The sequence below is a fragment of the Schistocerca americana genome, chromosome 6 (genome assembly GCF_021461395.2).
Source record: "Schistocerca americana isolate TAMUIC-IGC-003095 chromosome 6, iqSchAmer2.1, whole genome shotgun sequence".
Taxonomy (NCBI): domain Eukaryota; kingdom Metazoa; phylum Arthropoda; class Insecta; order Orthoptera; family Acrididae; genus Schistocerca; species Schistocerca americana.
The window spans coordinates 60,986,097-61,011,617 of NC_060124.1; the positions used below are offsets into that span (position 1 = coordinate 60,986,097).

At 41.5% G+C, this 25,521-nt stretch overlaps 1 protein-coding gene across 1 annotated transcript in view; it reads left to right on the plus strand.

Annotated features, from left to right (window-relative positions):
* The window catches only part of LOC124619958 (dipeptidyl aminopeptidase-like protein 6), a gene marked incomplete at its 5' end in the record, with an annotated part of 439,288 nt that overhangs the window by 282,080 nt on the left and 131,687 nt on the right, over window positions 1-25,521 (plus strand). The window contains 2 exons of the mRNA XM_047146621.1: window positions 13,409-13,461; window positions 20,173-20,393. Of these exons, the coding sequence (XP_047002577.1) occupies window positions 13,409-13,461; window positions 20,173-20,393 (274 nt within the window). The remainder of the gene's footprint in view (window positions 1-13,408; window positions 13,462-20,172; window positions 20,394-25,521) is intronic.

A 25,521-nucleotide genomic window follows, 5' to 3' on the forward strand; every position in this document is an offset into this window, starting at 1 on the left:
AAATAACGGAGATAAAGTAATTCCTATGTCCCATTAGAAATACCCAATTGTTAATATGCATCCTGCAATGAGGTATCATACAAGCTAATTTCTACATATACTAAACGAGTCATCGTTTAATAGGCTACAAAATTAACACACTTGGATACCTGGTTCCCAATACTGCACATATTTAAGGCATACATGTACTTCAATCTTAAGGAATCTTCATCTGTTAAATGAGGAACTGGCAAAAATGTGTCGATGATATGGTTGTTTCATTATTGCTCTCAAGAAATTATGGAAAAAAATCCTGACACCGAAGTCGAGATTTCGTTTATTGACTCACTTTCTTAGTATGAAAACTGCCACTCTAAGTCTAATGTTGTTTATTAAAAAGCTATGGTTTTACTTGCGTTTATTTTAACATGATTACTGTTCATAAACACATGAGCCTATGTTATAAGAGGTATCGGTAATTTAATTCAATATTTTTCACTCTTTTATTATGTTTCAATGCAAATAGTGTGCGCTATTTTACTGTTTGTCAGTGTGTATGAAGCAGATATGTCATTCCGGAGTATGACAATCGGCCGGCCGGTGTGGCCGACCCGTTCTAGGCGCTTCAATCTGGAACCGCGCGACCGCTATGGTCGCAGGTTCGAATCCTGCCTTGGCATGGTTGTGTGTGATGTTCTTAGGTTAATTGGGTTTAAGTAATTTTAAGTTCTAGGGGCCTGATGACCTAAGATGTTAAGTCCCATAGTGCTCAGAGCGATTTGAACCATTTAGTATGACACTTAGAAACGAAGTTTTATTTTTGGTGCTACTTGCCCACGCTTGTCAATAAGATTTGGACACTCTTGAAACTGTTTCATACAGTGGGATGCTAAATGTTTCAGTATCTATGCCGAGTCCTAACCCTGTCCGGGACCGAACAGAATGAAACACCATTGTTTCGATAAAATTGGTCTGCTCCGAGCATAAGTTGACAGAAAACGCATTATTTTGAAACAACTTAACATGACAGAACATGTCTGTTTAGAGCTCGAATCTGGTGCGAGTCCGAGCGGAATAAAACACCAATCCATAGATAATATGGTTATGCTTTGGATGCACGGGTAACTCAAATATTTTTTGATGGTTTGGCGAAGACTTGACGTACATTATCTCTTTGTGTACGGTATATGCAAGCCTCACTAACGTAATTCAGTTCACTTTTTCATAGCTGTATTGATGAAACTGAAAGGTCTTGTTATGGATCTTAGCTTTTCAAAATGTATTTTGAATTGTTCTGGTTTCTAAGCTCGTACAGTGCTCAGAATGCCGTAAACTTGCGGTGGCCCGGTGTAATGTTAAGCTCTCTCTATACAGCTTAAGCGTTTTCGTGGACTTACTTGTTGAAGAATGCTGGTTCTGCTTTCTTGCAGCCCCGATGTCTTCTGCTAGCACCGGACGCTTCTCCGAAGATTTCAATGCTAGGAAGGGGAAATTTTCACTCTCTCGTTCTCTCTCTTCTTATTTAAAAAAATACACTACTCTTGGAATATCATTCAATGCACCAGAACATATTTATTTCCACTTTGTACAAAGGCAACTAAACTTTATGACGTAAGCCCACACATTACCGGGCACTCAGAATCAGTTAATTACACATTTTTGAACACAATTAATACATAAGTTTTTATCGTGGCTGACTATCCACATTCAGTCCACGTACTCTCAACGTCACTATTTCGAGTCTCTCCATTTGTTTTTTAACAATACAATGATACATTACTCTTTGCAGCCGGCCACGGAGCTTCCGGGCCGTATTTGCTTATTCTTGGCAGCTCGCGCTGAACACTTGCCAGCGCCGACGAATTATCTCCCTTCCAGTTTCGCCTGCACAAACAATAAATGGGTGCAGTATCTCATGCTCATCCTTACGCCCTGCTTTAAAATAACGCGTGTTCGAAACGGTTGGAACACAAGTGTCTCCAGACTTTCGTAAAATTTTGGGGGCACTACAAACTGCTAGTTATTATTAACGTTATTGGTCCTGTTGACGTAATTATGTGTTGGAATTAATTGTAGTCAAAAGAGTAGCTTTTCTGGTTATCATCTGATACGCCAATAATTTTAGTAATATATCTTTTCTTATCTCAATGAGGATGATATGGCTAGAGAATTACTACTTCACCGGTACTTGCTGTCCATTCAAATACAGCTATGGCGTTTAAAATTACTGTCTATATATATATATATATATATATCCAACGAAGACAAACAACAATTCTCGACACAGACTGCTTGGCAATAAGATTTCTAAACGAATCCGCAACAGATACTTAATGAGTGACTATAATATTCTGGCTTCATGTATAATGACTGCGAGGAACTAACGCATTACAACAATTGCTATATTGATATTCTTAAATTCGGAAATTAAACAGCAGTTTTTTCTAACATGTAAATATGAGTACATGATATTCTAAGATTTTCTACCCACTATTTGTTTTACTCACTGTAATTTACTGAACATCCGCACCCTACTGCCAGCTGCGTAGTAATTCCAAAACAAAAACAAAACAAACGTCTGTTGTCTACTTTGCTATCGCTATCAAATAACAACACTTATTACGAAAAAAGAAAATGTGTCCCACTTCTGCTAATGGTACTAACTAACTAACTAACTAATTAACTATCTAACTAACATTTTCACTAACATACAAACATTAATAAACTATAAACTATTTACAGGAAATGACGCACATACATCCTGGGCACAACTGCAATGGGAACACATCCGCTTCTCAGCTATTAGAAATGGAAATTGGACAAAGTAGATGCCCTTTCCGCTTCTGTTACAATATGAAGTCTACTTCCGCGGAAATTTTCACCTCGACTCCTGTCGGAGTATTCTAGGCACTCTTAATTATTCTTTGCAGCAATGCACAGCTCTCCACTTGACATTCTCGCAAATTTTAGAGGAGGAATGACTAGGGGGCTACTTAACTATCTGCCCACGAGTAACATACTGTTCAAGACATAGTTTGGATTTCTGCAGTGGTCCGATGTTGATAAAAGGGCATTTATACATATACAGAGAAAATACTTAATTCATGGGGTAATATAATTCAAGCTGCTGGTGTAACACTGTCACTGCAGTTAAATTTCTTACCCCGCGTCTCGTAGACTTTGCTCCAGTTGATTTCTTCTCCGTCGGTCGCGATCTCTAACACTTGTGCAATAGATAGTGCATGATAATGTGGTAATTGGGTGGGTTTAATGCTAAGTATGATGAGAATCGTAAAATGTTAGGATACCTACTAATTTTATTTTATTTGTCGAACGGTGAAATTAGTAAAACGATTTCTGGAGTCAGCCTGTCGTTAATATTCATAACAAGATTCCCGGTCATTAATCATTAGTTCTCTAGCACCGCAAAAGTCACAAAATGCTTCACTCGATCTTAGAATTCAAGAATATGATTTCCGAGTCAACTATAACAATTATTCCTTATTTACGCCGAGTTGCACTTCACACAATAGTTCGCGTCTAGCCACATCGAAAACCGATCTTAGACTGCCTTGGATTAACACATTACACAAGTACGTCTTCCGAAGCAACTTTTTACCATACTGTTCCGTCTCTTCATGAGATAAGTCTATACACAGATTCATGTACTATCCCCTCGGAAACCGATGGTAGGCTAGTTGTGAGCTATCATAGCAGTTTGGAGCCTGACCTCTCAGGAACACTTGTGTTTGCTCCATCATTTCAATCAATAAGCTCTGACAGTAACTACAATTTTTAATTATCATTTTCTGAAGAATTTGAGTGACACTGAAATTATTATTAAGAAGTTTTCAGTGCAAGTAACGCCATCACCTCGGCTGTGGTGAAATATAAACAATATAAACAATGAAAGGTTCACGTCTTGGTGCCCGGCGTGGTAGGCGAACCTCCACTGTGTCTCTCCGCCCCAGTACGCTACGAATTTTTCTCGCCCGGTAGTTATCTTGCCATGTGGCCATATGGCGGGTCGTTCAATGAGTCTACCTGTTGATCCTACCTGCTTGCTGGTCTGCTAGCCTCCCGTAATAAAATCTTCCTGTCTGTGCATTGGAACACAGCAACAAAAACGTTATAAACGTGGAGCAGGGATGTGACATCAACTCCACACAATTATTTTCTGTGATTTGTCAAAGGCATTTGGCTACGTGAACAACAACAGCGTTTTAAGTAAATCTGAATACCGTGGTGTCACTGGCAATGCTGGAAAATGGTTCAGGCCACACCTCGCAAACAGAGACCAGTGAATCAGGCTTGGTCGACGTCTGATGGGGAAGTAACTGCGCATGGTGTCGCACAACAGTCCAGCTTAGTGCCACTCATCACTTACATTGCCAGACGCAGAGCTTCTTGTCTATAGATGAAACCACTATTGCAGTAAACAGCAAGTCAAGTATAGTTGTAAAAAGGACAGCTAATAACATTTTTAGTAGAACAAAAAACCAGTCCAGCATGCTGGTAGTTCGTTAACAACATTTCCATGGGAATAACAAATAATTTGTAACTAACTTGCTGTCAGAAACTCACTACCTGGAGTTCAGAACTTAGTTATATTAACACATTCGAAATTAAGTTAAAATATTATGTGCTACATTCTTGCCAATTCGTGTGCAACACTTCGTTTGCTCTTGTATCTAGATAAATGACTCAAAGAACACAGAAATTAATGAAAGTTTAGTACATTCAGAATACGTTTCCACCCAGCATATGCGTAAAGTACGAAGAAACACAGATTGAAGAGACTGACAGCGTTAAATTCGTGGGATTAGAACTTGATAATAAATTCAATAGGGAGGAGCATACCTGAGAACTATTGACAAGCCTAATGAACTCTATTTGTAATGCGAATTTTATTAAATATAGATTACAGAAAAATAAAATATCTGACATACTTCGCTTACTTTCATTACTTCTATTCCTTAACGTCATAATGACATTAATTTTGCGGTGAGTCTTCAAGTAAAAAAAAAATCTTTCTTTGTGGTGTGAAGTTGATGGACATGCTATAGAGAAGCTGTTAAAGGAACTGTTTATACCTAAGTACTGCTTGTCAATTACATATTCCTTAATGAAACTTCCTTTAAGTAATATATCCTTTTATCCAACAAACAGCTCAGTTACAAAATCAGTTCAAAAAATGGCTCTGAGCACTATGGGACTCAACTTCTGAGGTCATTAGTCCCCTAGAACTTAGAACTAGTTAAACCTAACTAACCTAAAGACATCACACACATCCATGCCCGAGGCAGCATTCGATCCTGCGACCGTAGCGGTCTTGCGGTTCCACACTGCAGCGCCTAGAACCGCACGGCCACTTCGGCCGGCTCACAAAATCAGTACTGGAAACAAAAACAAGCTACATAAAATGTTAAAGCGACTTACTTTAGTATAATAACGTGTCCGTAATTCACGAATACATGTTTTCAATAACTTTCCAGGAATCATAAACAGTTTAGCTACATACAAAGTTCAGTTTAGGAAGAGTCTAAAAATCTTACTTGTAACAACACCTTTCACTCCGCAGACGAATTTTTAAAAAGAGACAGTTGATGTAGTGAATGTACTCTTACAATTATTGTTATTACATTATTTTTCGAACTGGTATCACATAAGAAATAGACATATTTCACATCCACGAGGACCTCCTGAATATGTATTCATAAATGAAAAATTCGTCTAATCTAAGCTTACAGTTTAATCCCCAGCGACCAGCCGTTTCTAACGCTGTGCACTCTCCGCATATTTTATTTTGATGTCGAAAAATATTTTAAGGTACAACAATACAAATATGAACATATATCATTGCAAAAATTGTTAAGAACGAAACTAAAATCCATCAATCTGTTGATGCTGCGTAAACATTATCCTGTACTTGCTCGTACGAGAGCATTACAAAAAGTAAGTTGTACGTTATTATGGAAGGCCAAGTAACTATTATTGACTGCTTCAAACTAACATAGATACCTTGCACCAACCTTTTTTCACATTAAACACTAAGTTTCTGTAAACAGTAGTCGGTTCAAATGGTTCAAATGGCCCTGATCACTATGGGACTTAACTTCTGAGGTCATCAGTCCCCTAGCACTTAGAACTACTTAAACCTAACTAACATAAGGACATCACACTCATCCATGCCCGAGGCAGGATTCGAACCTGCAACCGTAGCGGTCGCGCGGTTCCAGACTTTATCGCCTAGAACCACTTCGCCACTTCGGCCGGCAAAGCAGTAGTCGGAACGTTCCACCAACTGGTAAATTTCTCGACGATATACGTTTATGTGTTCGTTAGTCACGGAGCCATTCCAGAACATGTGAGTGAACGTCCCGAAATTTATCGATACTATATCTTACGTCCCCATTTATCGATATATCGATATCGATATAACAATCTCGAGTTCCAACATTTTTATTCTATGTTATATCTTTTTAACAATATTCGATAAATACTTGAAACTGATCTTTTGAAATTGTAGTAGAGCATAATTTTAATTTCACTGTGTGAACTAGTCCTACTACTTTTTGAGCTTGCATCACGTCCAGTCTTACTCTTTGACTGTGTCAAGCAAATATGTTGTTGTTGTGGTCTTCAGTCCTGAGACTGGTTTGATGCAGCTCTCCATGCTACTCTATCCCGTGCAAGCTTCTTCATCTCCTACTGCAGCCAACATCCTTCTCAAACTGCTTAGTGTGTTCATCTCTTGGTCTCCCTCTACAATTTTTACCTTCCACGCTGCCCCCCAGTACTAAATTGGTGATCCCTCGATGTCTCAGAATATGTCCTACCAACCGATCCCTTCTTCTAGTCAAGTTGTGCCACAAGCTCCTCTTCTCTCCAATTCTATTCAATACCTCCTCATTAGTTATGTGATCTACCCATCTAATCTTCAGCATTCTTCTGTAGCACCACATTTCGAAAGCTTCTATTCTCTTCTTGTCTAAACTATTTATCGTCCACGTTTCACTTCCATACATGGCTACACGCCATACAAATACTTTCAGAAACGACTTCCTGACATTTAAATCTATACTCGATGTTAACAAATTTTTCTTCTTCAGAAACGCTTTCCTCGCCATTGCTATTCTACATTTTATATCCTCTCTACTTCGACCATCATCAGTTATTTTGCTCCCCAAATAGCAAAACTCCTTTACTACTTTAAGTGTCTCATTTCCTAATCTAATTCCCTCAGCATCACTCAACTTAATTCGAATGTGTTCCATTATCCTCGTTTTGCTTTTGTTGATGTTCATCTTATATCCTCCTTTCAAGACACTGTCCATTCCGTTCAACTGCTCTTCCAAGTCCTTTGCTGTCTCTCACAGAATTACAATGTCATCGGCGAACCTCAAAGATTTTATTTCTTCTCCATGGATTTTAATACCTACTCCGAATTTTTCTTTTTGTTTCCTTCACTGCTTGCTCAATATACAGATTGAATAACATCGGGGATAAGCTACAACCCTGTCTTACTCCCTTCCCAACCACTGCTTCCCTTTCATACCCCTCGACTCTTATCACTGCCATCTGGTTTCTGTACAAATTGTAAATAGCCTTTCGCTCCCCGTATTTTATCCCAGCCACCTTCACAATTTCAAAGAGAGTATTCCAATCAACATTGTCAAAAGCTTTCTCTAAGTTTACAAATGCTAGAAACGTAGGTTTGCCTTTCCTTAATCTTTCTTCTAAGATAAGTCGTAGGGTCAGTATTGCCTCAGGTGTTCCAAATTTTTCTGCGTAGTCCAAACTGATTTCCCCGAGGTCGGCTTCTATCAGTTTTTCCATTCGTCTGTAAAGAATTCGCGTTAGTATTTTGCAGCTGTGACTTATTAAACTGATAGTTCGGTATTTTCACAACTGTCAACACCTGCTTTCTTTGGGATTGGAATAATTATATCCTTCTTGAAGTCTGAGGGCCTTCACTATTTCATCCCTCAGAGCTACCCATTTTTCTTCTAATGTATTTATTTCCCCCATTAGTGTCAATTGTTCCCTTATGCTCTCCCTGAAACTCTGTACAACCTCTGGTTCTTTCAGTTTATCCAGGTCCCATCTCCTTAAAGTCCCACCTTTTTGCAGTTTCTTCAGTTTTAAGTATAGGTGGGACAAAGAAGAAGCCCGACTGCACTTGAGGTGTTGCGCCGTATGTCACTCCTGTCTAGAGCCTGTGTATAGGGAGAATGACTCATGCGTGCCCAGTGACAAATTGTCTGATGCGGGTTCAGTCGAGCACGTAGCTCTAATTTTCATCTGCTAGAGGACAGTGGTGCACAGAATCATTCAAGGAACAGATCAAGAGAAGGTTTTTGATAATTGTTCTGTTTATTTCTTGAAGGATTTTTTGTTTATTTATGTTTATAAAGTTCTGTATATGCTTTTAGTAGAGTGAATTATGCTTGGATGTGGTCTTAAGTAAATATGTAGATCATTGTTCTACAGATGAACGCTGTACGAACTAGTGTGAGAAAGCTTTTAGAGAGTGTAAATGGAGACGGCGGAGAATTTTGTATCATAAAATGTTAAATAAGTTTATGATAAAAGGTAAGCTAATTCGAGTGCAAATGAAAATAGTTAATAACACAAAGTATAAACCAAGTATTAGAATGTTAAATACTTATTTCGGGAAAAGTACAGTTCGAAAGTGTATTATTTGTTGATTGGTTAGTCATGAAAAGCGCGGACTAACGCGGGAGAATAATGTTTTTCTATTGGCCTTATAGAAAACTGACCAACCAGAACGGAGTACTCTTCGTGCGTCTTTTCTCTTAGGGATAGAAAATGCTTACAGCAGTATAAAAGAAGTCGGAGCCTAGCCTTTCAATGGTACGGTCGTGTGTAGGATGAGCTCCGAAGGAAATTATAATTTGCCTGTTTTAGTTTTGCTACATGCTTCAAAAATGTTTTAAAGTGAAGGCTTATTTATTCCGGTGTGTTTTTTAGAAAGTACGGATTTTTTAAGTAATTTTGTGTATAAGAACACACAGTAATTCTCCGTGGCATATTGAGCAGATCGGTGAATAAAAACTTGAGTGCATTAGACGCCGGTAAAATTAATAGTATGGAGAACATTTTCATTCAAGAACAATCCGTGCTTAGCAGCTGTTCAGATTCCGGAAAATACGTTACCATAAACTTGCTAACGTGAATGAAAGGGTTTGTGCATTACTGTGCTAAGATTAGCACGGGCTTCGCGCTGAACGTGTACATTATCAAGGTTCACAATATACCGAAGTTTTGCCAGTATTTACACCTGCATTCAAAATTAAGACCTTCTCCCGATTCTTGGAATAGTTACGTTGTAGGGAGCCTAGTGCGAGTCGCAGTACGGTAGGTTCTGCTCGGTCTTCCTACCGGCGATCTGTGCAGCGAGTTCACAGGTAGGTGCAGGTAGCGGACGAGAGGAGCCGCACCGCCGCACACTGGGAGAGGGGGATGGAATAACAAGATTTCGGTTGCGAAGAAACAGCACACCAGTTGCGTCAAAAAGCAATTTTTAACGCAACAAGTGATCTATTTCTTCACATCAACGTTTTTCAATAAAAGTTGCTGAAAATGATGAACAAAAATCTAAATGACAAGATTGGTCTTTGCAGTGGGCGGAGACGTGTGAGGGGAAACGCTGAAGTAATCGGCGAGACTGTACCGTTTAACTTCACCAAGCTATTTTGACACTACAAATGCTATATCGCTCGCGTTTGCAGAAATGAAAAAAAACAGGGAAGTCCACATGAAGTGCTCCGGACAAATTGAATACGTGACGAACCGAACGACGGACCCATCGGACACCTTTTATTGTACCAGTTACATGCAGTTATCATTGTTACCAAAGTGCTTATCGCCAGGAGTGAACGTGCATCGTTTCCCTTTCTGTTGTTGCTCAAAGGTGGATAAGCAGGCTGCTAGCTTGTTGATGTGCAGAGTATCTAATACTTAAATATACAGCTCTGAAACTGGCAGAATATTTACAATGTGCAGCCTATACTTTTATTGTGAGGGACGTCGATATTTTTTCTGTCGATGTATTGTATATATCGATACTTTTTACGACATTATCAGCGGTCGAAAGCGTCATTCGTTTAAATATCGATGTATCGGATTCACGATATTTTTAAAAATATCAACAGTCGTCGTGTGAACGTCCTCATCGTTGGGAAACGTCTTTCACCCTCCCCAAGCTCCCCCTCCCAGATGCTCTTTCAGCTTGCCGTAAACAATGAACTCGCATTGTGCTGGATTTTAACTTGCCGATGAGCATCGCCAACCGTCCACGTCTGTAAGACCTTGGTCAAATTGTTGGTACCATTTCACGGCTGGACGTGACATTACATTTGGTCCACATACCTCCAGAATTTCACTGTGAATCTGAGTGAAATTTAAACGTACTGCCCTCAATAACTGTACTGTCTCGTGTACTTCACCCTGGAGTACCTTTCCAGCTGCTGCGCCTTGTCAATCCCATACTGTGACCTACCGCAACAGAACAATGTCTCCGGGAAGCTCGGAACATGTTCCCGCTTCCTTGCACAATGGTCCTAGCGCTCGGCAGTCTGTTGGCTGGAAATTCTTGGTTTCCTGCTGGAATCCAAGTATTAGCCTATTGCTTCGCCTTCGCCTTGGGCTGGGATTTTGTGTGGAATGTCTGGTTCGGTTGTCATAATAATGTGGGACATGATATCTACATTACTTTCTGAAGTCCCTACGTATAGGTGACACACGTCCATAGGGCTGAAATACAAGGTTATTAAAAAGGAACAGGTTACGAGAATTTACGTCTTTCAAACCACAAAAGATATAAATATATCTCCTATGCCTCTACACAGAGAAAGTTTAAAAGTTTTGAGCAGTTAATTCAAAGAGGCAGGGGCGCATGTTTGTAGAAAATGGATACACAACACGGATGGCTCATGGTTGTCTCTTTTCCTGGAGCCACAGTCATCAAAATTTTCGAAAAGGTACTTCCATATTTGGACAGGTACATTTTACCATCGAAACTTCAATCTTAGGCCGTTTTCAGGTGTTATAATGCCAGCAATCTTCCGACTAGTGTGAAACACAAGTCGTCGCCGAAATATTCTCATCAGGTTGCATAAAAACATAAAAAGCTTGGAAACTTGCATGTCTGGCAAATGTAGTGAAGCTGAGATGTAATTATTGGGTGTCCGGAACACAGATGCAAAATGCATTTCACTGTGTCTAAACATCAATCACTTGAAAATGGTCTAAGGCCCAAATCTTGATAGTGAAATAAACCCATTTGTACAGTCTGACGGCAGGAACAGAAACTATTGTTTATTGTGTTGCAGTTAGCAGAATTAGTCCCTTCTTCATGAGCAGCGTGAATTTCACCGATAAAAAGTTGCATCGTCTTAAGCAGATTTCTGAGTGGAATCGAAAATTCGTAGAAGATGTATCTGCAAACTGAGAAACACAGGTCGTCTATGCACATCGGATGAAAATGTCAAGCGTATCGGTGCAACTTACGAAACTTGCCCTATAATATCCACATAACGAGAATGCAATGGACTTCGAATCCCTCAACTTACGGTGCGGCGAGTTCTGGAACACCGTTTGCATCAAAAGACGTACAAACCGCAGGTATTGCAAATGATGCATCCTGATGAGTGCACCAAGCACTACGAATTTTGTACTAAAATTCTAGAGGACGTTATACAGGACAATTTTTCCAAACGATTAATTTTTTCGGATGATTCCAACTTAATTTTCTTGGTGCATGAAGTCGGCATAATGTTAGACTTTGGGGGGGGGGGGGTGTGAAAGTTCTGTGGCAGTGATTCAATATGAAATAGACTCACAGACAGTTAATATCTTCTGTGTCGTTTCTGTAAACAAACTTTACGAACCATTCTTTTTCATTGAGAACACTGTCACAGGATTCTCGATCTAGACCTTCTAGAAAACTGGCTCTCTTCTCAATATCAAACTAAGTCACGTATCTTCATCTTCACTCAAGTTGTCGCATAGCCTCATTTATCCAACTAAATCCGAAGTTCCAGGACGAAATCCGAAGTTAACTGGATAACATCATGTTTTTCGTGTTAACGCATAGTGCCCACACTGAACGCATAACCGTCTGAACCTTGAAATCTGACCACTTACCTGTCCAGGAAAGTTATAATTATGCTCCTACCCAATGTAGTTCGTAAGTAATCAATTTTTGATATCCTGTTCCGTCTTTTTGAATAATCGCCTATGTCATTAAAAAATAAATCGAAATGTACCGCTACACGCTGATAACCTGTATACGTTACTGCATTTTATATTCGTTTACTACTATACTGCATTCTGTTTGCTAACAAGTCTTTCAGTTAGCTTTCTAGTAAGTAGTTAGTAAGCAACTAAACTGCTAATTTGTTGGCAATGCAGAACTGCAGTGACTGTTTTCCAGAAGTCAAGAAACACAGCAAGAGATTGGGTCTCTTTATGGACAGTCCTCGAACGGAAAGAACAGATAGGGTTCTAAACGACCTAGATTTGCGTCGCAGTGATCCTTATAGACTGTTCAGTCTTCAATCAAGACGTCGTAAACGAGCATATCACAATTCCCCTTACTACAAATGGCTATATATGATGCTATTATGTACTTATATAGATCTATCGTCCAACACTTTTCCATCGGGAGGTAAGGTCTCACATTTTAGAATCTAAGATTATCTGAGCCTTTTTTTGGATCGAATGCACCAGAAATCTATCATCAACTGACACATGTTAAATTTTCATTAGTCTACTATACATATTGTCTTTACTACTATTACTGTTGCTATTACTATTTAATGTCGTTCACGCACCATTCTGATTGTAATGTTTAGTTATTGAGGATGCCTGATTGACGTCCCGATGGCCCCAGTCTTGCCAAGTGGAATAAATGCATAAATAAATATATATATATGTTGCTGGTATAAAAAAGATCACATCCTATGTGTAATAGTTACAGTTCGTAGGTGGTGCCGTTCCTTCTGTCATACGTTGTTAGTGTTAGGTGATACCAAATTCACTTATAATTTACTCGCAGTTTTTGAGTCAATGTGATGAGCGAAAGGAAGAATTTTAGTGTGATTTTCACTTTCACATTATAATTTTCCGTCTAGGGGTAAGATGATTCTTGGTGGACTGGAAGAATGATTTTAATTACTTATTTTACATAGTTTTTCGTGTTGTTACAGTTGTCCCTCTTCACAATAAATTACCGATTTCTGAGAAAAATACCCTCTATCACGACGAACGAGCACTCAATGACTAGTTGTCCTACATGAGTGCTCAGTGGCCAGGTAGAAACAGCTTCTAGTTGGTATAACTCTTGGACTCATCCTCAGCACTTATTTTATAAATTAAAACAGACATTTTTTTCTTTTCGCAGCTCTTCCGCTACTCCTACCTTGCGCAGTATACGATCTATGACGTCGCCACCATGTAAGTATACTTCACAACAATTACTGCATTAGCTTCTATTACGTTGTTTAATTTTATATGCTCCTCAAATTCTTTATTTATTTATTTGCGCATGCTTCGTCTAGAGACTACCATCACCACTATGCAAATTTGTTTCATCAAAGAGCACGTGTGTTCATAAGCGGTATACTGCCACTACTGTGATTGCAGTTTTGAGAATACCAGTGTCGTTACTTGGTTATGTCGTAACTAACCAGATGTGGCATGTTGTGGATTTAACATAAATACCCCGAGGCTTTTCCCGAATTACCACTCACTCCACACAGCCTCGAACACTCCATTTCGAACAATTTTCATCTTTCATTTCTCAAACAATCTTTCCCACAGCATTCAACCGCTTCTTCTCTCCACCACACAATGGTAGATTTCCACAGCTGAGGTTCAAAGTGAAGTTAGACTATAACTTCCAACTCAAGATATGATGGGTCACTCGCTGTTTTTCTATCATGACCACATCTGAAGACACAGGGCACCCTGCTGAACTGCACTGGGGAAGCAGATTCATTTTCACCTCCATTACACAGTGATTTACTCTGGTCAAAGGAGAACTGAGAAAGAAGTTCAGGAACAGAAAAAAGTTTCAAGTCATTTGAGTGGTGTCAGACGTTTTTGGGCCAGTTTATATTCACATAAGCCGCTGTGCAGAGAACAGTGGAAGGTACGTCGTACCAATATTAACGACCTTCTCTTGTATACCATTCACTAATCGACCAGCCCGGATAGCCGAGAGCGCTATCACGCCCGCTTCCACGGCACGAGGAGGCTACCCCTTCGAGGATCGGATAATAACTGTGCATTTGTCTTATCTCCTCTGTACACGTTATAATATCTTTCTTCTACTTCTCGGGGTCCTACGCGAGAACTGTGAAATAGTTACGCAACTACCTTAAACCTCGGTTTGCTAAATTTGCCGAACAACGTGCTGCGTGACCAACGTCGCGTTTATAAAATTATTGGTCTCTCGTGGACACTTATTGCTGTTGATGCTCGTCTCAGGATCTTTGTCAGACTATCATTTAGTGGTTTTTCTTACGAGCGCGGGTGGCTACCATCAACGAAGACTCGCCCTCTGAAGTTCGCCTCCAGCACTAGACGGTGATCGTTGCAATGCCAGCCAGTTATTCATCATCAAAATCCACCAAATCATCGCCACCCGAAAATACCGGGGCGAGCTCCAATAGCCAATAGCTCAACGTCGTCTTCCTCCCAGAAATTCCCATTTAAGGTCCCTAATTATCTCAGCTGCACTTTCGTAATAATCTTATCTGTTCTATTACCTTTTATTATGTTGTTCAAAGTCTGCATCATGCTCACTTACTGACGACACTAAAGCCTAGAGTACTTTACATAAGGTCGCACTAGTATCTTGAATAGGTTTTCCTACTTGGATGTACCGCACTTTTCCACAACCATCCCAACTTGCGTTCCACTCCCATGTAATCGATTAGCCGAGTACGTTCCGTGCACGCTAGCGTAGCTTTCTGTCAGTCTGTCTCTCTCTCTCTCTCTCTCTCTCTCTCTCTCTCTTTCTTTTGCTTTGTCTCTCTTGCATCGGCAAGCACTAAGCTACTACTCCTATTAGCAAAACGTTTAGTAACATCTGGCCTCGTTTTGTAAGAGACACATAATCCCGGAGGAGTACCTACGACTGTAAAAACTAGTGACGTACACTGACATTTATCATGGACTTTGATGCTTTCCTATGGGGTGTCGAAATGAGGAAGAAAGTAAATTAATGTAGCATTCGTCTCAGGCTTAGCCACTATGCATGCAGGGTCCACCGTCAAGGATGTTTTCCAAACTTTATCAAGGCCCTAATATTAAATTTCGTAATAGTTAGATCCAACAAATACGGTCCGACTGCACGGTAACGAAATACACTTTCCATAGACACTCATTATGCATAAAATCTTATTAGGAATTGACTTGAAATACACAGGTTTCGAGAGAGCATTTAGAGGACGTAGGAGTTCATGACGAAAGAAAACATTTGAAAGGCAACTTTGATTAAGACTGTGAATTTGTTACAGTGATGGATAACCCACATACGATAGATATCCTAAAATCAGACTAACAATATAATTTAAATAATCCCCCATTTGTAGAAGTCAGTCTTAAATGAAATTACAAGGCAACACCAGTGCGAATGACCTCGAAGGTAATGACACGAAAGCCGGGAATCCGCGCACAAGTGGAGAATAACCTTGCGTTAATATTAAAACAGACACACACAAAATAGCAACAGGAAGTAAGAAAACTAACCACTACCGAATCACACCGGAGCATGAGGCCGTGCTGCAGAGGAACTTAGTTCGAAGTCAAAGCTTTAACACTAAATTTCATAAATTTCGCAATTTCCGTAATATCTGAAAATCGCTACATAAATTATTATTCATTCTGCATGGAATTATTTATCCAGCTGATTAACAGACCTTACACACGTATTATCTTCATTCTGTGCATGTGTGGCAGTCGAGCAGTGCAAAAATCTCTGCTACAGTAATGAAGGAACAAAACGAAATATGGCGATCAAACACGAAATTCCGAGATTACGAGCTAATCGCTGAAGGCTGTAACTCAAACCGAACAGATACGAACTTCTTGTTTTGCATGATGATCATTACTCGAAATCATCAGCCTGCTTATACCAAGGAATGAAATACATATCAGCCTTCCTCACGCGTACTTAAGCAGATTACAATTGTTTATCAAGTGTAGAAAGCTAGTGCTCATAGCAGGTGGTCCATTTTCGCATGAACAAAGCAGAAATCTGATTCAAACATCATCCACGAAAACTGATAGAAAAGAACTTCCCGATTCGAATAGGAAAACACTCCCTAATGCTTAATGAAATAAATGAAGCAGTTTCCTAACCAAAACGAGTATCTCTTCTCACTACCCAGGACAGGAAGAAATACTGAAGAGAAGAACATCATGCTTTCTGCATCAGCGTCCGGCTGAAGAGTGAGGATCCTGAGGTGTCGACCAGTGGCCGATGCATGCCCTGCGGACCAGCTGCTTGGAGAAAACATAGGAAGAAGAAGAAGAAAGAGGGAGTATCCAACGGCTCCTGGAGACGAAAGAGCGGAAACGCTCTCGTTTGCAGAGAATGAAACTTTGTCAAATGTCCTAAACGCGAAGCGAATGACGGTTGGCTCGAAGATCAATCTTCTTACTAACTGGAGAAGGGGCGGTACTCCATGATAATATTTCGAAGAGAAATTACGGGGAACGCTATGACACGAAAATATGTTCTTTGCCAGATCTTTCTGGAGAAGGTTAGCAAGATTGACGCTACACTACCAGACAACATGACAGAACCCCTTTTTCTCTCGCCGATAGGTTGATAAACATGCGGCCACATATTCATACTTGGAGAGATTGCTCTGTGATGTGTAGTGGATCAGAAAAGGGTGCTGGTGATTACATAAAATAAATATTGTCCTACCACACGCATTATCTTCCAAATGTACTGCACGGAAAACCATCTCTGCAGCACTTACACGAGACTGCAAGACAAACCTCTACAAAAAAAAAAATTGAAAGTCGGTTTTGACAGCCACCTTCCACTCTTTGCCTGTCTCTGCATCTCTCAGTTTAACCATGCTTCTCTCTCTCTCTCTCTCTCTCTCTCTCTCTCTCTTCCTCTCTCTCTCCCTCACACAAACACACACTCACTTTCACTCTCCCCTTCTTTCTCTGTCTATCCTTGTCGGTGTTTGTGCACCAACAATAAGGTGCAGCCTACTGAAAATGATACAAATAGGAGAAAAGTAAGTAGATTGTTTATTACTTCAAACGTAAGCGCCAAATCTATTAACTCATTTATCCCACTGTGAAACACGGCCGTCAGTTCCCTCATAGAAAAATGTTTGCGCTTGCCTACGGAATCACGATTGTACCCAGACGTGCAAATCGACAGCGACGAATGTCTTTCTTCCGTGTCCCAAAAATATGAATCGCCTGGGGAGAGATCGTGATTGTATAGGGAATGTGTGAGGGATTCCCAGCGAAATTTCTGCAGCATAGTCGAAACAACCATGGCAACATGTTGCGGGGCATTATCCTGTAACAGAATAATGCCGTACGTTAACATTACCTGGCATTCGAACTTGATGGTGCGCTTCAGTTCTTGCGAACGGTCAAGTAACGCTGTGCGTTAATTGTGGCGATCTCTCCCCATGCACTTTCCACGCTTTTGAAGACCTGAAAAAAGACGTTCGTGGCTGACTATTTGCGCGTGTTGTTGTTCCGTAGACAACCGCAAACATTTTTCCATGAACGTAATGACTGTTTTGTCTCACAGTGGGGCATATTTATTAACGGTTATGGTGATTTTTTAAAAATAATGAACAGTTGAATTACTTTTTTCCTTCTTCCCTTCATACATTTACAGTTATGATCGCTGTGAAGTAGGTGACACAGGTTAGTTCCCGTTGCACTATTTATTAGGGTTTCTTCCCATCCCAGTGGGATATGGAGCACAGGAAGAATGAGTTCTTAAATGCCACTGTGCGTAATGCATGTTGTCTAATTCTGTCGCCGGCCGAATTGGCCGAGCGGTTTCTAGGCACTTCAGTCTGAAACAGCGCGACCGCTGCGGTCACAGGTTCGAATCCTGCCTCGGGCATGGTTGTGTGTGATGTCCTTAGGTTAGTTAGGTTTAAGTAGTTCTCAGTTCTAGGGGACTGATGACCTCAGATGTTAAGTCCCATAGTGGTCAGAGCCATTTGAACTATTTGACCTAATTTTGTCTTCAGCGTCCATACGAGAGCATTACGTAAAGGTTTGCCATATACAGGGTGTTAGAAAATTCCTGTTGCAAACTTCTAGGACTTGTAGAGGGGAATGAGTACATAATATTTTGAATAAGAATCCACGTCTGGAAACGTACTGTTTCCCTTCTACGATGATTTCGGTTCAGATCTTAACTCAGCCACTTCTGCTTGAGAAATTGAATTAGGCGTGACACTGTGCTGTTATTAGATAACAATTCGAAAGGAAACATAACGAAACATCCATTTACGACATAAGCACATGTTTTGTATCACCACTTAAGCATTGCGTGTTTACACTGCTCCAGAACAAAAAGGAACCCAGCATAGTGTACATAGAGAACAGTACAGATGCACTACAACATCGGCTCGATACGTCGACCACCAAAGTTGGTACAGACATGTTCTGGCACACACACTCCATCCCACCTTGGGTCTCTTCAGTTTCTAGTGCTTCGGCCAGAACTTGGGCCAGTACATCTTCCTCTGTGTCTGCAGAAGTCTCGTAAATCTAACTTCACCTCAGGATACATGGGCGCGTTACACATCTGAATTAAAACCATCGTAAAACGAAACAGTAGGTTTCCCGACCTGGTTTCCTATTCAAATATTACGTACACGCCCCCCTCTACTGGTCCTAGAAACTAGTAAAGAGAATTTTCGAACACCCTGAATTTACTGATGAAATCTTCTCGGGCTTCTATCCGGGTAGCTGTATCGAAAAAGGGGCTCTGAGCACTATGGGACTTAACATCTGAGGTCATCAGTCCCCTGGAACTTAGAACTACTTAAACCTAACTAACCTAAGGACATAACACACATCCAAGCCCGAGGCAGCGGTCGCGCGGTTCCAGACTGAAGCGCCTTGAACGGCTCGGCCACAGCGGCCGGCAGCGTTAAAAATCCGCGACGTTTCGATGAGTGTCATTCTCATCATCTTCTCGACAAGTGTCGATGGACTGCGGCTGTCATCTATATACAGCTGGTCAGCGGCGCGCGGGGGCCATCCCTCCCCCACCCCTCCTGCCGGCGCTGGGTGGGAGGTGGGGTAGGGGGGAGGGGGGGACTACGCGGGACCGGGCGACACCGGCTGTCTGCCGCGTTAGCTTAGACACTATACCGTGCGAATGTGGGCTTCAGTACTTTGGTCAAACCCAACGCTGCATCTCGCAACGCTACCAGGAACACATTAGATGCGTACGGCTGGGCTACAAGGACAAATCGGCCGAGGCAGGCCTAGATGAGGGACACGCCTTCCAATTTGATGAAACGAAAATGCTTTGACAAGCTAGTGGCTTCAGGGAGAGCGTCATCAAGGAATCAGTCGAAATAAGATTACATGACAATCTCGTCAACAGGGACGAGGGCTACCATTTAAGTTCGGCGTGGAACCCTGCAATTGTCATCTACCTTTCTACGTCTAGCAGTTCAGGTCTTCACTATCTCAGTAACGCTGTCTTTTGGGACAAAAGCGTAACCATTCATGATGCCCATCTTTTATACGGTCAACATCCACTCTCAGGCCTATTTTATATGAGCACTAGACGTCTACTATATTCTAGACTGTTCTCGATTTCGCAGTACAAGTACTTTGCAGTCAGATTCCTTCGTAGACAGACGGCATTTTCCTCCCATTTTTCCAATGATCTGAAGACAGCCACCTGTTCTATCTAAAGCTGAGCCTATGAGAAAATTATATTTAATTTTCCCACACTAGATAGACTGATTCCAATTGTAGCTCACTGATGTTAATCATAGGATACTACATTTGGGCGTTTTGAAAGTGCACGTCTCTACATTTAAAGTGACTTGTCGATTCTGCATAATTTTTAAATCACATCAACATTTGCCTAGAGATCATCGAGTATGTGACTACAAGCCCTGCCGCTTGCCGCAGGGACGTGTTCCCGCTGTCACCGACGTCGCCCTCCGAGGACTCGCAGCAGCAGCGCTTCCTGCTGCACGCTGCGTGGGCGCCGCGCGGTCACGCCCTCGTCATCGTCTACGACTACGACGTCTACTACCGGCCCCACCCGCGCTCCGGCCAGTCCTACCGCGTCACAAACACCGCCGTGCCCGGCGTCCTCAGCAACGGCGTGCCCGACTGGCTCTACGAGGGTGAGTCGCCACTTTGCGACTACAGTGCGCCAACTGTAAGTTGGCCGATCAGTTCCGCAGGAACTACAGTGCGCTAACTGTAAGTTGGCCAATCAACACCGCAGATCTGGATCGACACGTCTCTTCAGGCTTCTGCTGTTGGTTGTTTGTTTCTCGTTCCAGCCAATGTTACATTGCTGACAGTACAGTCTAAGGAGGTCATTGTTGTCTGCGATGTTACTGTTTTGTTCCCTATGCTTGTGATATGTGTGCGCGACCATTGACGTTACGATCTTTATTACACGTGTCAAAATGTGAAACAATTTCTTTGAGATCACAAAAAGCACTTAAAAAATTTTAACCTCTCTAAATGACTCCACCTTTCGTGAAGAAACACCGGTTAATGAGCTCACACTGCGGGAGGAGGGCGGAGCGTCTTTCTCCAGCACGGCTCCTCAACCTGCAACGGAGGCAAGGGCTTGCCTTCCCCGCTCCCCACAAGCTCCTTTGACAATTGGCCAAATTAATGTTAACTCTTCGTTACTGTAGTCAACTAAATTAATATTATTAGCGTGGTGGTATTTGTGTAACCCCATGTCATTCTTTTTATTCGGAAACAGAAAAAAATATTGGTGAAAAAACTATTAATGAATTTTGACAACTTTTATTTTTCCATGACAATATTACTTCCTTAAGATTCTGAAAAGTTTGGTAATAAACTAAGACAAATAACAAGAACACTTACACTACTTGCCATTAAAATTGCTACACCAAGAAGAAATGCAGATGATAAACGGGTATTTATTGGACAATGATATTATACTAGAACTGACATGTGATTACATTTTCACGCAGTTTGCGTGCATAGGTCCTGAGAAATCAGTACCCTGAACAACCACCTCTGACCGTAATAACGGCCTTGATACGCCTGGGCATTGAGTCAAACAGAGCTTGGATGGCGTGTACAGGTAAAGCTGCCCATGCAGCTTCAACAGGATACCACAGTTCATCAAAAGTAGTGACTGACGTACTGTGACGAGACAGTTGCTCGGCCACCATTGACCAGACGTCTACAACTGGTGAGAGATCTGGAGAATGTGCTGACCAGGGCAGCAGTCGAACATTTTCTGCATGCAGACAGGCCCGTACAGGACCTGCAACATGCGTTCGTGCATTATCCCGCTGAAATGTAGAGTTTCGCAGGGATCGAATGAAGGGTAGAACCACGGGTCGTAACACATCTGAAATGTAACGTCTACTGTTCAAAGTGCCGTCAATGCGAACAAGAGGTGACCGAGACGTGTAACCAATAGCACCCCATACCATCACGCCGGGTGATACGCAAGTATGGAGATGACGAATACACGCTTCCAACGTGCGTTCACCGCGATGTCGCCAAACATGGATGCGACCATCATGATGCTGTAAACAGAACCTGGAGTCATCCGAAAGAAATGACGTTTTGCCATTCGTGCACGCAGATTCGTCGTTGAGTACACCATCGCTGGCGTTCCTGTCTGTGATCCATCGTCAAGGGTAACCGCAGCCATGGTCTCCGAGCCGATAGTCCATGCTGCTGCAAACGTCGTCGAACTGTTCGTGCAGATGGTTGTTGTCTTGCAAACGTCCCCATCTGTTGACTCAGGGATCGAGAAGTGGCAGCACGATCCGTTACAGCCATGCGGATAAGATGCCTGTCATTTCGACTGCTAGTGATACGAGGCCGTTGGGATCCAGCACGGAGTTCCGTATTACCCTCCTGAATCCACAGATTCCATATTCTGCTAACAGTCATTGGATCTCGACAAACGCGAGCAGCAATGTCGCAATACGATAAACCGCAACCGCGATAGGCTACAATCCGACCTTTATCAATGTCGGAAACGTGATGGTACGCATTTCTCCTCCTTACACGAGGCATCGCAACAACGTTTCACCAGGCAACGCCGGTCAACTGCTGTTTGTGCATGAGAAATCGGTTGGAAACTTTCCTCACGTCAGCACGTTGTAGGAGTCGCCACCGGTGCCAACCTTGTGTGAATGCTCTGAAAAGCTAAACATTTGCATATCACAGCATCTTCTTCCTGTCGGTTAAATTTCGCGTCTGTAGCGCGTCGTTTTCGTGGTGTAGCAATTTTAATGACCAGTAGTGTATATTGTCCTCATTTTAGTTGTGATATATAATTTGTTTACACGTAACTTTAACAACAAACAATACTCCTCCAATGTCTTCTTCATGATTGAAACACCTGTCACGCGTTGGAACACTGTGGCACCGATGTTTAGTTTTCCTTTCTTTCCATCTAGTTCTAGGGTATATCAAGCACCTACTTTGTGATGAAATTTTTTAGGGGAAGTTTCCTTGGCATTTGCGTTATATCTTCTTCCCACCCTCAACTGAAGCTTCAGACGAAAATTTCTTACACCAGCGATATTTCCTAACTTTTCTGTTAACAGTTAAAAACTACTTAATGAACAACTTAGTTATTACTCATCGACTCATACAGTACATACAACACAATTTATATAACAATTTCAGTTTATCATTTTTGAGAAAAGAGAAAGATTTCACTACCATGGTGGGGTTTGATAAACCGCAGCGACGATAGTCGCGCCTGCGTTCCTCCACAAATGAAAATAAACTGATGTCAGCTACAATAACTCCATCTACAACTTGCAAAACTAAGCTACCGGAGTCTCAAATGATGCGTCATTTCATGACAACGTTGAGAAATATGTCAACTGCGTTGTTTGAAATAACACCACACTAACTAAGAGAAAATACACTGTAGCCGGCTACTGTGCATACACGGTAATACCTCGCGATAGTGGCTTATAACTGTACAGTGCGTCGAGTAGCCATTTGTGGTTCCCACAGTTGGGAAGACGAAACAACCTGGTGTTCAGATGCGGTCTGAGACGATACTGAAAAGGACGGAGTGGATGCAATGTTATCTTGCATGGAGAGTCGTCGAAACTTCCGCTGTGTCACAGGAAACAGCATTTGGACCCTTGCTCTTCGTGTACTGTGTTGATTACCAAAGAGACAAAATTAATAGTAACTTTCGATTCTTCGCAGATGAATACTTCTATGCATTGAAGTACTCTCTGACAAAAACTGCACAAACGTTCACTGAGATGTTGATAGGATCTCAGAGTGACGCTAAGATTGCCAACTTGCTTTAAATGTTGAAATATTTAAAACTATACGCTTCACAAAACGAAAAACCTTAGTAATTTATGACGATTGTACCAAAGATTGCAGTTGTATTTGGCCATGAGTGGCACGTGTACAATGTTCTCAATACGTTGCAAGTGTCAGTCATTGTTCTGGTTAGTTGTGAGTGCATTATGTCGAAGCTAAGAGGACTCTAATGTGGGCAGATAGCTGGTGCCCGTACAGTGGGTACTCACGAAGTGTTTGGTGTTTGAAGAGGCACTGTATCAAAGGTTCATACCGCATATAGGGAAAGCAGGAATACATCATCCACTAACCCACGAAAGTGTGTGTTGAGGGATCGTTGCAGACGTTCATTGAAAAGGACTGCGATAAAATATAAGATAAGTTGCAAAAGTCACTGTAGAACAGAATGACACACTTGCGAACCCTATCAGCACATAAACAACACGAATGGAACCAAAACCACTCATCACTGATTTAAGTAAACAAAATAAGAAAACCTGGTCTCGAAACTATAAAATGTGGATTATGGAGCAATAGAAGAAAGTCATTTGGTCGGAGGGGTCTTGCTTCACACGGTTTCTAACTTCTGGTCGAGTTTACGACCCAAGTGTGAAATATGGCGGGGGTTTTGGTGATGATTTGGCAGTCATATTATGGTATTCCATGGGTCTCATGACTACACTGCAAGATCACATTACTGCCGAGGATTATGTGACCATTTTAGCTGATTAGGTCCATCTCGTGCTGCAATATTTGTTCCCCAATGCTGATGCTGTGTTTCAAGACGACCGAGCCCCGTTCAAACGAATTTAATAATCCAGGAATATTTTCGCAAGCATGGCGATAAATTTTCGCATCCTTCTTCGTCGCCACAGTCACTAGAGCGCTGTATTATTGGGTCTTTGTGGCCTATCAGTACTTTGGAGAGGAAGGTGTTTTGTCGCTATCCACCTCCATCATCGTGAGCTTAACTTGCCAAATACTTCAGGAAGAATGGTATAAGATACACGTAGGATGTGTATTTATCCATTCTGGGACGACTGGCATGTGTTTGGATTGCCAACATGTTTCCTACATTACGTTAGGCACATTTATTTTGTCCAACACTGTAACACCTTGTTTGGCTATGAAATAGAACGGACTAGTAGCCTCAATCGTAGATAAAGCAGATAGAGACTTCGGTTTATTGGAAGAATACTAGGGAAACGCAATCGGTCTACAAAGAAGATTGCCTACTATCATTCGTGCGATGTACCCCAGAATATGGGGTATGGAACCCATACCATGTACGACTAACAGGGGATATTGAACGCATAAAGTGAACGACAGCACAAATTGTCACATGTTTATGTATTCCCGACATGAAATTAGAACAGGACCAGCAACTTGGATGACACAAATTCTTTACTGTAATTCCGTCACAGCTGCTTTTATTATGCTGGCCATTTGTTTCGAGCTAGCAAGCCAGACCTACTGAAACTAAATTACAAAGCTTTTATAAGAACACACACAAAAATAGAAAAAATAAAAAAACAGCCGATACAGCCTTGAAACATCAGTGGTTGTTCACTGAACTGTTACATGCCTACGGTAATAGTGCTTGGTTAGGCAATAGTCCATCCACACGTAAGTAATATACGCGTGGTGCATAGTCACATGGAATGTCAGACCATTTTTGCAATGTAGTTCTAGTCGTGAAGTACAGTTGAACTAGGCTAACAAGTAGTGTCATAAGCCGATTTCCCACAAACTTCTCTCAGTTGAAGAGGATCCGAAATAAGCTAACATGTGTCTCAACTTATCTGTAGATACTCGACCGTTTCTGAAAAAAAACTTAATGTAGACGGCTTTGAGCGCATAATAAGCTGAGCCCAATTGGTGTCATAGTGGCCAGCGTCGCAGCCTCTCACATTCGTGTCCTGCAATCGGAATCCGATTATTGTTTATTTTATTGTATATTTGCCA